At 34.1% G+C, this 17064-nt stretch overlaps 1 protein-coding gene across 2 annotated transcripts in view; it reads left to right on the top strand.

Annotated features, from left to right (window-relative positions):
• BRINP3 (BMP/retinoic acid inducible neural specific 3) overlaps positions 1 to 17064 on the top strand; it is a 419892-nt gene that overhangs the window by 331832 nt on the left and 70996 nt on the right. For both annotated transcript variants that reach the window (XM_007191167.2, XM_028168753.2), the window contains one exon: positions 233 to 455. In XM_007191167.2, coding sequence (XP_007191229.1) covers positions 233 to 455 — 223 coding nt within the window. The remainder of the gene's footprint in view (positions 1 to 232; positions 456 to 17064) is intronic.

Here is a 17064-nt window from a genome sequence, read left to right as displayed (position 1 = left end):
TGCTGTAGCACGATTATTTTAAGTATCTTTTTCTGTGAATGTTCTTTCTTGAGGGGAACAAAAAAAGAAAACAATCCTAAAGCATAAAAAAAATTTCCTTCTTGCCATTAATTTGCTACACAGAAAATAATAGATTGTATTCTTTTTTAACGTTAACATACTAAATGTGTTTTGGGGAAAAGGGAAAATAATTATTTTATTATTAAAGTGTTGAATTTTGACATATTTTCAGATGAATTCAAGTTCTTTATGAAAAGGCTACCCATGAATTATTTCCTCAACACGTCTACCATAATGCATTTGTGGACAATGGACTCTAATTTTCAGCGCCGCTATGAACAACTGGAGAACAGCATGAAGCAACTTTTCCTAAAGGCACAGAAAATTGTACACAAGCTCTTTAGCCTTAGCAAGAGATGTCATAAACAACCCCTCATCAGCTTGCCAAGACAAAGGTAAGACGTGTAGCAAAGTAGACAACTGAGGACAGCTCTATTGATTTTCTGAATGTAGATGTAGTAATATATATAGCACAATGTTATTTATATTACTAGAGATAATCTGAAAACAACATGTAGTCTTAAGTCTCATAATAATTAATTGTAGTTATTTTCCAAAGTAATAGTACAATGAGAGCACATACACTATTTTCTATTTTTTAAATTTTCTTTTACTATCGGAATTAATAAATTTTTCTAACTTGTTGTGTGCATGGTAGTCAACTGATAATTGTATCACAGTGAACATAAAAACACAAAGACTTACAGTTACATTGTAAGCCTAGGAAGTAAGCCGGAATAAAAGTAAAATTTCTTAAGATTTTCAAATAAAAGAATTTAAATTTTTAAATTCTTTAAAAGAATTTAAATTTTTTCTTTGACCTGTGTTCAGAAAACCATAAAGCTCATTCTACATGAATCTATGAAAATTGCTGGGAAAGTTTCAAACAATTTATATGAATGTTGACAGACAGACTATTAAAATATTTGTGCCTGAACTGATCTGGGGAAGCACGGGTTTTAGATTTGCTAGTTTAAGATGTGTTGACCAGTCAGTGCAATAAAAATTTGCATGTATTTAGTAGAAGTCAGGTTGAAAATACATAAAATGAAAAGCTAAGGAAAAATTTAGGACAAAATCATAAGAAAGTATGCATTTGTACCAGTATCTCTATTATAAAATACTTGAAGTTTGACCTGATGCTTAAATCATTAAGAAATCTGTAATCACAGATTTCTTTCACAAAAAAAAAAAAAACAAAACTGAGTCTACACATTTTTAAAATTCGATTTCAAAATAAATTATTGGAATTTTTTTACAAGTCATTGGATTTTAGCATATTCAAATTTATGCAACCATCACCACACTCTAAGTTGAGAACATTGTCACTGTCCCCAAAAAACCTCAGTCTGTCCCCATACTCCACACCCATCCCTAGGCTATTTGTCTCTATAGATTTGTCTAATCCACTAACTGTCCTCATAGATTTGCCTATTTTGGACATTTCATACAATATGTGGTCTTTTGTTACTGGCTTCTTTCACTTAGCATAGTGCTTTCTGGTTCACCCATGTTGTAGCATGTATCAGTAGTATGTGTATATCACATTTTACTTATCAGTTAATCGTTTGATGGACACTTGGGTTGTTTCCACTTTTTGGCTAGTATAAATAATGCTGCTGTCAACATTCATGTGCTTTTTTTTAAATGTGGACGTATGTTTTCAATTTTCTTGGCTATGTATCTATGAGCAGAATTGACTATTCAGAAGATAATCCTATATTTAACATTTTGAGGACCTGCCAAACTGTTTTCCAAAATGGCTGTAATATTTTATATTTCCACCAACCATGAGTGACAACTCCCATGACTCCATATCCTCACCAACACTTTTTATTATCTGACCTTTTGATTATAGTCATCCGAGTGGATGTGAAGTGGCATCTTCCTGTGATTTTAGTTTATATCTCTCCAGCGACTGATGATGCTAAACATCTTTTTATGTGTTTATTGCCCATTGTGTATATTCTTTGGAGAAATATCTATTCGGATTTTCTTCACTCATTTTTTGTTTGTTTTTTTATTTGCATTATTAAGTTGTAATAGTAAGTTATGTATTTGGATGCCAGTCCCTTATCAGTAGTATGATATATAAATATCTCCTTCCAGTCTTTTCACTTTCTTATCCATCTCTTCTCCCCATCTGTCTGTCTGTCTGGTCAGTCTAGCCCAAAACTTTGTCAATTTTGTTTCTTTTCAAAACATTAACTTTTAGTTTTCTTTATATTCTCTATTATTTTTCTCTTTTTTATTTGATCTTTCCACTGTGATTATTATTATTTCTTTTCTTCTGTTTGCTTTGTGTGTACTGTAATTTTCTTTTTCTAGTTTCGTAGAGAGAAAAGGTGGGTTATGGACTTGAGAGCTTTCTTTTTTTTTAATATAGGCTTTCACTGCTATAAATTTCTCTCCAAACACTGGTATTAAGATTTGTTATTTTATGCATCCTGTAAGTTTTCTTATTCCTTCCACACATAAGATTTTTTTTATATATCTGCCTGCAAAGTTCAAGGAAATATTCCTTAACAGGGAATTATGGCTGGAGAAAGACACTGTTACTTTATGCTCTGTAAAAAGTTCATAATGAACTTTATGCTCTGTGTGGGTTAAGTAGAGTTTGTAAACCACTGAAATAGATGGTTCTACCCTCAAACATAATAAGAAATACAATAGAATGGGATGGAAGCAAACTGATGAGTTTGCTTATAAACTTGTTGACTTTAAGCGTTCTTTTAATCACATTCAACTGGAGCTGGATATGTATGTCTGAAGCTCAGGGGAGATTTGAGAGACTAAGATGGCAAACATCAGTGCACGTGAAACCATAAGATCTGAATGTAATACCATGGGAAATATGTAGACAGAATCTGAGGATACGTTTAAGGAATGAGTGGAGAAATGGAAATTGAAAATGAAACAAATAGTGGGGTAAAATATATCAAAAGAGACATTAATTTCTATTAAAATAAAAATTAAATATTCAAATATGTCATTAGAGTGCAAGATTTTTAAGAAAAATATGAAATAATTCAAGTTGGGTATTACAGAATAAATAAATAGGCAGCATAAAATAAAGATGCATTATTTGGAACAAAATTCAGTAAATGATAGAAATAAATATTTGTTTTCCAAAACTTCTGAACTAAGTAAATCAAAGATCACCAAAGGCTTTTCTTGACTTTCTTTTTTCAATTTAGCTTAAATTCCTATGTTGGCTATTACTCATCACACACAATAAAAAAAAAATACAGACTTCTTGCTAGATGAAAGATTTTTATTGAATTTGGATTTTTTCCCCAGCACGTTTACAGGAATGTGAGATTTTTGTTTCTTTTTTGCTTTTTATTTTTCCCATTTTAATAGAATAATATAAAATTACATTAGGACAACAAAAATATATGTACTAGAGTTTGTTAGTAGAATACAGTGGAAAAGAGGTTGGAAATTTGTAGGGTGTGTTTTCAGAAATTTTTGAAAGAGAAAGTGGATAAGCAATATCAGTGACTCACTTCTAGCAGAAATTTTGGTTTTTTACCCTGTCTTTATGGAATTTTTTCAGCTATTCTCTTCAATTCATCTAACCCTAAGAACTGGTTTTCAATATCTGATATTTTAAAATCTGGAAAAATAAACAAAAACAAACTAAAATGAAACCTGCAAAGTACGCCTCCATTAACATTATTTCTTAACACTTCCTGTGTAATGCGGGTCAGTTGAAGTTTTTCTTTATAATGTACAGTGTAATTCTTTCTTTCTGGTAAAGCGTGTGGCCCTCTATCCAAATAGCAAGTCTGCACTGCTACCACTATCCCTCTCATGAATTCGCGTGACATCAAAATCCTTTTTCTTACCGAAGTAAATTCCAAAGCCTGTGATAATCTTGTTTCTTTGAGGTAGTCAACTTTTGTTGCTATTCTAAAATTTTTGAGATAAGTAAAAATGACATATTCATTTCATTAAAGAAAAATAGTTGTAACAATTATTGAGAAGTAATTAGGTAGTGTTCCTATAAAGTGCCTCAACTATACTATTTTGTGCTGTCATGTCTTATTCACAGAGCAGCCAAGGGTCCATAGAAATATTACATTTAAAGGTCTGTTAGTAAAGGCTTAACAACAAACTCTTTAGGGGAGAAAAACACCTGATTTATAGAATTTACTAGTTCTTGTAGTATAAATATTTCCACCATGCATGGTCAATTTCAAGTTAGCAATGTGCTGTCACGGCACGTGGAGTTGGGCAGGTCTGCACAGTTGGTTCTCCTGAGGCAGTGCATGCGGCTGCAGTAAACCACTAAAAATTTATTAAAATATTTTTACAAAGTTATCTCTTCTTCATTAACAATGGAAAGTGAGATAGGATGAAATCACTTCTCTAACGTCACAGAGAAGAATGAGTTTAGGTCTATGTCATTCTTAATCTGAGAGCTATGTCATGTACTTCTTATATATGCTCTATGACAGGAGTTAGAAATTGGCATATAGGCCAAATCCAGCCTTCACCGGTTTTTGTATCAGCCTGTGAGGCAAGGATTTTTTTTATATTTTAAATTGTTGAAAAAAATCAAAAGGAGAATAATATTTTTGATTGATGAAGATGTATGGAATTCATATTAAAATATGCATAAATGAAAAAGCCATGCTTATATGTTTACATATTGTCTGTGGCCACTTTCACACCCTAATGGCAGTTAGTTGCCACAGAGAGACAGCACGGCCCTGAAACCCTACAATATTTGCTACCTGGCTCCAACAGAAAAATTTTGCCAACCTGTGCTCTAATATAATATATATTCTCTGTCTTTAAAAATGTTATCAAGTGTTTTAAAGATATTTAACTTGTATATCGTTGAAATGTTTTATATTATAAATACATTTTTTGTTAAAGAAAGAATATTATTACTTTTAGTCTCCATCATATGCAAACCTTATACAACCAGACTGAATCCTGAATCCCGAGTATTTGTGAAGTAATACTGTCTTACTAATAATAACATATATAATTATATATATATAAATACATACACATGTGCATACATTATATTATATATTATATGCATACATTATAAATATGTACATTATATATAGATCTATACATTATATATAAACTTTTATATATAATATGTATATATATCAATACATATATATGCATATGTGCATGCACTTTAACATAACAACCATAGGAATAGTATAAAACCCTATGTATCAAAATGATTTTAATTGAAGTGCCATTTCAAACTGATCTCCAAATGCAGATTTGGATAATTTCATGGAGTCAGACAAATTTCCCATCTCTCTCCTCCTTCTCCTCATGATCTCCTCCAATTCTAGTCCAATTCAAAATGATATTATGATTATGAACTAAGAGGAAGAACAAAGAAAATGAACACTTGAGGAAAAGGAAGTTGAAAGACTGAACAGTATCTGTGGGTAGGGGAGGATAAAGTCTGGGAATGCTGAAATAAACTATGGGAATATTTAGCATGTTTGGGAAGGATTGCCCTGCCCACTGGAACTCTGAAAACACAAGACGCAGGCAGAATTTTAAGACATCTGAATGCTTAGTTATCTGCTAGAGCTCCTAGAGTCAGCTCTCACATTCACAGACAGCAAGTGCTCAATACATATTTGATGAGTGCTCTGTGATATTTTTCTTAATACTTTAGTTCAACCTCTGAACACACACAGCAATGAATTATTACTTTATGTAAAATGTTTTCCACTCTACATAAATTGGATCACCTGTCACAATACGCATATCATGTTCTATTTTGTTTCTCCATTAAGCAGGTGAATGCCCTCCCCCATTCCTTCAAATGGACCTGAGACAGTGTCTTTGTCTCTTCAGGCTGCTCTACACAAAAAATGCCAGAGACTAGGTGGCTCACAAACAACAGTTCACAATGCTGAAGATTCAAGTCCAAGATCTAGGTGCCATCGTGGTGGGGTTCTGGTGAAGAACACTAATCTCATTCAAGAGGGCTCCATCCTCATGACCTAAGCACCTCCCAAAGACCCCACCTCCTAATAGCATCATCTTTGGGGGTTAGGATTCCAATACATAAATTTTGGGGGGACACAGCATTCATATCGTAGCAGACAGGGTTGGTCTCTATTAGTAAGACCTTGAGATGTGAGGGTGAGAAGACAAGCCAGCCATTTTTTTTGTGCAGGAATCCTGTCCATGGTGGATGACAATGAAGCTGACATGTAGACCCAATATGAGACAGAGAATTCAGGTATCATTCAAACCTCTGCTTTCATTTGACTTCTAGATCCCGTGTACTTCTGTTTCTGAGGTTTTGTTATTCAACTTTTCCTTCTCTAACTCAGACATGACCCTTTTTGTCCCATATGCATCATCAGGCAGTTGCCACTCTATTATGCATGCAAGAAAAATAGATATTTTAACATTTTCATGGGGAGAAATCTTTGCGAATGATGTTTCCTAATATCTGACATACAGGAATGATGTATAAAAATCCTTTTAAATCATATTTTTCCCTTAATTCTTTTTCATCCCTTTTCAGCCTATTTTCTTTCTTCCCTTCCTACTTTGCTGAATATCCAAACATTTTCCCTCTTTATTGACCCTCATTCTCTTCAATATGTCCCCTCTTTACTGAAATCTTTCTATAAATTTTTTTTTTAATTCGGATGATTTAGTGCTCCTGGAATCCCAGTTTACAAGTTCTTACTAATCTTCTGCAAAATAGTGCCTCTTCACCTTAGTTAAACTTTCCTTTTTAATGTATTCAAACACATGAGATACTGCATCTGATTATCTTTCCAATAAATTAGTTAATTGGAGTTGGTTTCCTTCACTTGTAAAATCTAACACATAAATAGATATCAATCTAGATGATATGAAAAAGCTAATAAAAATCTGTTTCCATTTTGAATATGTCCTGGAAGCAGTAATAATGAAGTATGAACATGTGATTTTCCTGTGGTAATAAATATCCTCAACATGGCATAAAACTTACTTGAGACAGAGGAGGACTCTCAAAGTCTAATACGGTAAATACGTTTGCTTATTTCTTTGTTTTGATAGTTAATTTTATCGAAGTCTATGTATTATTAGTGTACATATAATCATCAAATTCACCATTGTTACACAATGTTGAGAGAGGCAATTTGGGAGACTGTTGGCCTGGGAATGCGAACAATGAAAAAGCATAAGTTGTTGCCAAGTCTTAATGTACATTATATAAACTAATAAAGAACTATAAATACATAACATTAAAAGCAACAATATAAGGTAAATATAGCTGTTAAACATTGGAAAAAAATCACATTTTATTTGGTACATGAACAAAATGGAAACCTGTGAAGATAAATTATAACTTCCTAATTTATAAACAATAGAAATACAGAAATGAGAAGAATTTTAAGTCATTATCAGGATATTTTTAAGTAGTTTTGAGTATTCAAAAAAGTGATCAGGGTTTATAATTCTTATCTTGTATTTATAAAATATATAATCTCGGCAAACAAAAAATATTAATTTTTTTGTTTCTTTAATAATGAACAGAGATAAACTTTGGTTATATTATATGTGGTATTACAGTATTTATTCCTAGAAAGAATAGATTAAACATGCTTTAAAGAGGCATTTATACATAAGAAACCTTTTTTAGGCTACTGCCAGCTTGAGCAAGAATAATTATAGGGTTATAGATACTGACCTTGACCAGAAGTTATCAACTGTTTGGTCTCAGGACCTTTTCAAATGCATAAAAATTATTGAGAAACCCAAAGAGCTTTTGTGTATGGAAGCTGTAAATCTGTATATGTATGTATGTACATGGAAGTCTATATTTACCATAGTAAAAATTAAAACTAAGAGCTTCTAAAATATGTACTTATTAATACAATTTAAAGAACAATAAACAAGCTCATTACATGTTAACGTATAGGACATTTAAACTTTAATGATTTTTGCACATTTCCTTAATATTTGACTTAAGAGAAGGTAATTGAATTTGCATTGCTGTTTCTGCATGTAATCTGTTGCAAACTGTAGTTTTGTAGCTTCACACAGTTTTATTGGAGAAATGAGAATTGCAGTGCCCTTTTTGAATAATTGTGGATATTATTCTTAGATACTACACCAAAATTCGACAAGTGGAAGATTCTTAAAAGTCAGTTGTAATACAGAATCTAAAACCATGCAATGAACATATTAAAATCTATTACATTAAATTATTTAGTCTGATTTGTACCTCAGATGGATCTTCTACCCATGCATACAAAATCATGTGTTAGTCATTTGAAAGATACTGATTCACTCAACTATGAAGATCTCCTAAATGTTGATGCATATCATTATATAATAACAAAAAAAATCGCATTCCTTAATATCATCATTGGATTCATAAGAAAAGTCTTTATATATTGGGAAGCTGTCAGTCTCTTAGTGGCAGATACAAGTTTTCCAAATTTATAATTTTCACTTGAAAGCTAGAATTTTAACATTGCCCTTAAATATATCAGTTTGTCATGAAGTGAGAGATTTATTTTTTTTTCAGTTTTGATAACAGGTCTGCCAAATATCCAAGTCTGAATAACCATAGTTGGTCTGTCATCACACTTTCAAGTAAAAATAGTTGCCAGAAAAAAATCGGTTACCTCAGGTTGCAACTGAGACAATTGCACGAGTGCTGCTGCTCAAGGCAACCACTGTAGTTCAGTGTGTAGCACAAGTGCACTATTCATGTGCCCATTTGGTTTTGACATGACTTGTACTGAAAATTGAGATACAATAAACTTGTTTTTACTGCCTCACCAGGAACATTTTTAAACCAAATATACTTTCTTTTTGTCCTACAAGCATGTAGCCAAAAAGAATATATATCTGCTAATACGTTCTTGATTTGTGCTAAGTTTCCTGCAATAGCTTACCCGCCATTGTTTTTTTTTTTTTTTCTTTTAAAGGATTTTCTTTTTTATTTATTTATTTATTTTTATTTTTGGCTGTATTGGGTCTTCGGTTCGTGCGAGGGCTTTCTCCAGTTGCGGCAAGCGGGGGCCACTCTTCATCGCGGTGCGGGGACCGCTCTTCATCGCGGTGCGCGGGCCTTTCTCTATCGCGGCCCCTCCCGTTGCGGGGCACAGGCTCCAGACGCGCAGGCTCAGCAATTGTCCGCCATTGTTTTTGACACCATCAGTGCAAAAGTCAACAGAATGCAAAAGAAAAATAACATATTGGTATTTCTGTGCAAATACTTCTTTTCACTTTGTACACATCTTACAGGATCTTACTTTGCTTTCCCACTTCCCACTCACCCACACCGAAGGGCTAGTGGACCACTCTTTGAGAAAGCCACTCTAGGTCAATTTCAACTCCTTATAATGTTATTGAACCAAACTTGGGTCTGCTCTCCAATATGCAGTAAAGCCAATCTACTGACACAGGGTAGTGTTGAAGGAATGTGCAGCGTTTATTGCAGGGCCAATCAAGGAGAACAGGTGCTCATGTTCTAAAGACCTGAACTTCCCAATGGCTTTCAGAGAAGAGGTTTTAAAGGCAGTGTGAGGGCGGGAGGGGGCTGCAGGGTGCGTGATCAGCTTGTGCACAATTCTATGCTTGGTTGGCATCAAAGTGAAGTTTCTAGCATCATCAACCTTCTGGTTTCAACCAGCCTAGGGTCTATGTTTTGCAGTCAGCAGTTTTCATCTCGTGGGGGTCTGCTTCCTATAAAAACAACTTAGGAATGTGTGTCAGGCCTTTATCTGTATCTTTCAGGGAACTGGAAGTTCAGTGATTCTGCTCTGTGGTGGATTTATAGTCTAGATTGTTACCAGTTTCCTGGCTCAACAGCTATTCCTTGTTTCTACATCTTCACACTTCCCAATCATTAACTTTTGAGCCAGCCTTTAGAGACTCAAGGGAGGCCTGGGAGACTAAAGTAAAAGCCTTTCACTTCGAAGGGTAGGAACACGGGAGCTTGTATATGGTTTCATAAGGACCTAATAGACCTAGAAGACAAATTGTGGGGCTATCATAGAGGTTACATCCCTTCTTCCTTTACTTCTCTTTCTTTCATAATGCAACTCCTGGTTTTAGCAAAGCACATGCTGCACCACCCCTCTCAGTCTCCCTTGAACCCAGGATGGATACCGAATGGATGTAAGTGGAAGGAATGCATGAAACTTCTGAATTGGATCCTTAATAAAAGAAGAATGCATGCCATCTACACTCTCATCTTCTCCCTGGCTAAAATGCAAATGTGATGGCTAGAACTAAAAATTATGACGTGAAAAAACATATTAAGATATGTAAAGCCTGATCTCTTTGAAATTAGCATATCAGTCCTTGATTGTTTATGTTTGCACTCTTATTTGAGAGAGGATGAAATTTCAGTTTTTCTGAGCCAATATTATTTGGCTTATGTTACTAGCCAAACTTGCATCCCAACTAATAAAAGTACCTTACTGTATGGCCTCCAAATTCCTTTAATATTGCAGAATTTGTGATTTAATTAAAAATAGCACTTATATATTAATACAAGTGAATTTGCTGAGAGCAATTTTATATGAAACTGTATGGAAAAGTCAGGATATTAATTTTCCTTACATTTCTATATTACAAAGTAATTTTTTATTATTTTTTGTGTTTCAACCACTCCGTGATGACTCACAGGCATATGCTAGGTAATAATGAATCAGTAAATTTAAAAAGTTTAATATAATATTTAGATATCTTCAATGTGTTACTGAGAAATGTAAAAAATAGAGGAACTATAAAGTACCCAGCACATGGAAGGTGCTTAAATAATTATTATTTAATATTAACAAAATAAAAAAATGTCATATTTTTAATCTACAGGTCAATTCTAATGTAGTGAATTTTCTGCAAAATGTGTTTTCATGTGTTTCATAGTCAAAATAAAATTTATCATGAGGATAATGGCATAAATGCTGTAAGAAACACATTGTTATTTGTACAGGATAACTCCTATGTGACTGGATTCTTATTCAAGGGAGCCAGAGAGATGTATTCAAGGAGAGAAAAAAAAGAAAAAAAATATAGTTGGTATGCTCCAATTTCCTGGGTACTGGGCCACTTCCAAACAAATTTCACAATAGGCAGATTTGTTCTTTCTGTCATGCTATTTCCTTTCACCTAACTCTTGGAGTGACCTGTGTTTCAGTTCTCATGGCTCTAAAATGTCCTTATCTTGTAACTATAATGTTCCTATTTGACCTTCAGCCCAGAGCTCATTTCATGATTTTTCAGTTTATTAGATCTTGCTAGATGTTAGTTGAAAATAATTCTTTTAAAGCAAATTCATACTTATGTATAAAAAGCTATTTGTGATTTTTTAAATCAATTATATACTAGTCATAGAAGTCTTCAATCTTAGGCAGAGTAAAAAAAATAATATTAAAACAAAATAAAAACCTGTGGGATTATTGTGTTGTGCTTGCCCTTCTTTTTTTTTTTTTTTTTCCCTCATGGATAAAAGATTATGTGGAGCAATCAGAGGGCTTGTCACCTTGAAATTTTGTCTAGAGAATGCTGTCTACAACCCACAATCTATACAGGAAAGTGATCCAAATTCTTTTTAGACAGTTGCTTTCAATAATATTAACAGAATCAAAAGGCTCTGCTCCTTTTGGAAATTCTGTGGACTTAAGTTTATGTGTTTATTTGTATGTGTGTGAGAATAGTGCAAAATGACAGGTCATCAGTTCATTATACGTTTTAAGTAAAAATCTTATAATGTTGTCTTATCCTTCTTTTAAATTTGTTTATTCTCTGACCTGGGGAAAAGAAAGCCAAAAGACAAGGGAAGTAGTCTTGAGTATACAGATATTCCAAATAAGAGAGATTTGTTCCTTTTTGTTTTCATGTGGTTAACTGTGCAGATGTCATTTCAATACCTCCCATTCCATCTTCATGGCATTAAAACAGTTTTCCAAGAAAGATTGCATGTCACTCCCAAGTACTTTTTTTTTTTTTTTAATTTTTATTTATTTATTTTTGGCTGTGTTGGGTCTTCGTTTCTGTGCGAGGGCTTTCTCCAGCTGTGGCGAGCGGGGGCCACTCTTCATCGCGGTGCGCGGGCCTCTCACTGCCGCGGCCTCTCCCGTTGCGGAGCACAGGCTCCAGACGCGCAGGCTCAGTAACTGTGGCTCACGGGCCCAGCTGCTCCGCGGCATGTGGGATCCTCCCGGACCAGGGCTCGAACCCGTGTCCCCCACATTGGCAGGCAGATTCTCAACCACTGCGCCACCAGGGAAGCCCTCCCAAGTACTTTTCCCCCTGTAACTCAGTGGGGTTGCTGTCTTAAATAGTCAGATTTGAGAACAGTAACAATTTGGACGGCTCCAGAGAACTACCATAACACTTCAGTTAACTTTCTAGAAAGAAAAGTCCTATTCATAGAATCTTGGAAATAAAGTCCATAGTGTGCAAGATTAGGATGCCCATTTCCCAGGGCTATTTGGAGTGAGTACCACTTTGTTTAAACAATCAGAATCAGTTCCTTATTTGATATTGCCCACAGATTCATGCCACAGAGGGTACTTGGAAGCCTCTGCTCTTGGAAGCCTTGATTTTCTCCTCACTAAGCAGTTGATGATAATCCTTCATTGTGTTCCACTAAAAACTTGCATTTTGTGAGATATTAATGTTTGTTTTCTAAAATAAATACATAACACATACTTTTTTTTAAAGAGCCATGGTCAAGCAAATTCGGAGACTATAATTACTATAAATTTTGCTGGAAATCTACAATGTATATATGCATACAAGTGTTCTACAATGTCTTACAATTAGAAAAAAAAGTAGATTTGTTTAAACAAGGATTTTTCCAGAACAAACTTTTTGCTTCCTAGAATACCTGTTACCTTCTCAAAGTATACACTTGGAAAACACTGTGCCACCATTTTTAATCCAATATTTACAGCTTCTAGAATTATTTGCAGTTATAATGCAATCACCTTGATAGCCATAAAATATTTGGCAATTACCTTGAGCTGAAAATGATTTTAGAAGATTTTTGTTTCCTCAGCTTCTTAGATGATTTCTGAGTGCTAGGTACCAATTCTTGGCAAATAATTCTTTTAATTACTTTCTCAGAAAGACTTGGAGATTATACTACCTCATCTCTATAATGGAATTACTTGATATGGTACTACAAATTAAATGCTAATTTATTTACTAAAAGACACTTTTGTCACATTTCTTTTTTATAACCTTGAACTCTGCGATTTTCATCCCAATATTTTGCATGAGATGGAAGGTTACATTAAATGAAAACCTTCCTATGATGATTAATTGGTACATGAAGTTACATCTCAGAGGGAAAAAAAATGTTATGGAGAACAAGGAAATAAACTGAATATATGTTGACATCATATTAACTATCAATTATTAACCATATATGGACCACAAAGTGAGAATCAATACAGATTTAAGGACACTAATGTCTCTCCAAATCTTACACTGCTATTGACAATAAAATTCTTAGAAGAGATACACATTCAATTTTTAAAATATTTAAATCAGTGTTGAGAATCAGTCTCATTTCTACTTGAATCACTTCTAAACAATTTTACTTATTTTATGGAAGAAATGGATATATGTTTACTTGCCAAAATGAATAGGAATCTGAACATCATCCACTACTGGGATGCTGTGGTGGCTTTATTATCTCATATACGAAGCCCATCTTTTAAATCAGAATTATTATGTTATCCATGAAACTTTCCTCCTGAATATTCCCCCATTAAAATGTTGTAGCCAGAAGTAAACATCGTGATGTAGGTGTGATCTGACTAATTTAGAGTAGAATAGAATTTCCGAACGTCTTATTCTGTAAAAAATATAATAGTATATGCATAAGAGAGGAATAACACTCAAAGTTTTCTCATATTATATGAAAGTTGGTTTTTATACAAATAATATTGGAGGCTTCAATGTGTGTAGATAAAATAGGTCATGTCAAAACTGTCACTCGTAAATGTATCAAATAAGATAGTATTTGTCCTAAATTCTTTCCCGTTAATTTGGTAGCACCTTGTAGAGGCAGTGTGCAATCTTTAAACTTATAATCTTCATGCTGAGGACAAAAAAACAAAACAAAACAAAACAAAAATCAGATAGCTTTCCTGTCATCATTATTTTGTTCCATGTATTCCTCACATGTATATGTATATATCTGTGTTTATGTCTACACACACAGGTATGCATATATATAGCAAGTAATTATAATGGTATATAACCAAAACCCAGAGTTCCTTTCCTTGAGCATTAAAGTAAGATATTATTTTCTAAAAACAAATGGCTTTATGAATCAAGGATGGGGAAACTAAATATTACAAAGCTATACACCAGCTTAAATCCCTTACACTGGAAAAGAAAACAAAAAATAAACAAACAAAAACTTTGAAGCACTTCATTTGAGCAGCCACTACAAGTTATAAAGTGAGTGAATAAATCTCAAAAATCAATGCCAGTTAAAATCAAAATCCCCTATCTCACAATCCAGATGCACTTCAGACAGCGACAAATAGAACAACACAAAAGAACATCGATGTGACAAAAGAACACAGGAGAAAATGAAGGTCAGTTTGTTGTGGTTGTTCTATTAAACCCAGCAGGAAGACTTCATGTAGGTTTCTAAAAGGAAACAAAAAAGATCAAGTCCGAGGTAGTATCTTTTATTGAGCTGAAGTAAAATTAGTTCATATAAGCTGTAAACAAATCTAAAAGCAAAATAGTAAGAATATAAAGAAAGCTTACCAATTTTAATATATACATATACACATGTATATATATATCCTCATATTATGCTAAACACACACACACATACAAGTTGACAGTGTATTAAAAGCATAAGGAGGAAAATACATGACTATGAGCTAAATACATGACTTTTGTTTCATAACCTCATCAAAATTCCTATCGAAATGAACAAAATATCACTACTTGAAGTTATGGAATCATTCAATTAATATGGAGAGATTTTTGAAACAAATAGGCAACAAATAGGAATGAGGTTAAAGCTGATCAATTCACAATATACCACATCCAAGTGAAAGAGTGACCTAAGTAGCAAATAAAGGAGACATGGCCTTTATTGCAGGGCCACAGAAATAGCATGATAAAGGGTGATGATTCCAGGGTTGACTTGTTATTGAGAGCTGTCATAATTAGCTAACGTGTATTAAGCACAGATTCCGAGTCAAACTCTTTTAAGTGCTTTACCTGTTTTTGCTCATTTAATACAATGTTACAAGGTAGTTAATGTTATTACCCTAAAATTACAATTGAGTAAAACTGAAGTTTAGATAATCTAAACAATTTGCCTAAGATTACTCAACTGGTATCAACAAGATTACTCAACTAGTGATGGCAGAGTTAGGATCCAAACTCAGGCACTTTGGCTACAGAGTTTGGGTTCTTAATCCCTACGCCATGGTGCTTCCCAAATTTGCCACGTTTGTTAAAAGAAGGCTCCCAGTTCCTGCTCATCCCTCATTGCTAAGGAATTTGAGAGGACATTAAATCCATGCAGAATCATAAAGTCATGAAATGGAATCCTCAGAAAATAAGAAAGATTTTGAAGGATTAAAAAATATGATCATTACATTGAAGACTAAAACAAAGGCAGCGGACTGTTAGAGAAAACTGAATTGGTTTATTAGAAGAAAATCTTAAGAAACTAATCCATAACAGCAAATAAAGAATGGAGAGATGTAATTTATGGGGGAAAAGAGAAAAGTACATGAAGAGCATGGAGAATGCATAATAGAATTTCCATAAGGAGAAAACTAATAGCTATTTGAGAAGAAAGAGAGAGAGAGAGAGCTTTTCTTGTAAGACCTGAATCTGGATGAAAAAAGGACAGAGCACCAAGCAAAATTTATAAAGAAGGATGGTGCTGTGTTGTGATTTCTGAGTTAACGTCAGTCATTTTTAGCTGGTCCATTTCAGTTCTTCCTAGTTCATCAAAGCGTTTAAAGATTTGACACATTTTAAAAGCCAGCCTATCGTGTGTATGGACTCAAAAGAAAAGACAGAGGTGTGCACTCAGTCATCTTCATCTCACATGCTGTCTTCAAGGACGACTACCACGGCATCTGTCTATCACAGATCAAGGCTTCTTCATCTCTGGATGGGATACCTGAAGGCAGACACAGCTAGTGACTCTTCCTGGATCTGTTTGGCTTCTTGAATTCCTATCGTTCTTTCCCTAGAGAGAACCAGAGGAACAGAGCATCTTGACAGGATCCCATGTAGTTTATTCATATAAAGCCGAATGCAGCAAGCCAATCTGTAACCACGAGAGGGAAGCTGACTCCTAGCTTGTCTTTTTTTTCCAAGACTGTGACAGCAAAAGAGTTTTTATTTTTCTTCACTGAAAATGTAACTAAGTGTGCATGAAAAAATTTAATATACAGTGCTAAATACTAAAGTATGGAAGATCAATCAATGGTGTTTTGCGAGGAAAAATACTGACTCAAGAATTTTAGGCTTTGTCAAGTGATTTCCTATATAAGAGGAAAACAAAAAGACATTGCATTATGCAGTGCCTCAGATATTATAATCTCTAAATATTTCTTCCGAAAATATTACTTTTTAAGTCAAGATATTAATAGAATAATTTTTAAAAGTACATAAACTTTTTCCTAAAATTAAAAAAAAATTATCCTTATTAGATATATTACCAAGAAAAGAATGTCTGCTATTGCTTTTATTACTTACTCTTGTTTAGGAACTTCTGCTAGTAAAATAAAACTTGAATATGTAATTAACAAAAATAGAGAGATTAGTATTTAAGAAGGTACGATTAGGGCTTCCCTGGTGGCGCAGTGGTTGAGAGTCTGCCTGCTAATGCAGGGGACGCGGGTTCGAGCCCTGGTCTGGGAGGATCCCACATGCCGCGGAGCGGCTGGGCCCGTGAGCCACAGCTGCTGAGCCTGCGCGTCTGGAGCCTGTGCCCCGCAACGGGAGGGGCCGCGATAGTGAGAGGCCCGCGCACCGCGATGA

Source organism: Balaenoptera acutorostrata, chromosome 1, assembly GCF_949987535.1.
Source record: "Balaenoptera acutorostrata chromosome 1, mBalAcu1.1, whole genome shotgun sequence".
Lineage (NCBI taxonomy): Eukaryota > Metazoa > Chordata > Mammalia > Artiodactyla > Balaenopteridae > Balaenoptera > Balaenoptera acutorostrata.
Note: the sequence above shows the minus strand (reverse complement) of the source record. Positions and strands in the feature narration are given on the sequence as shown.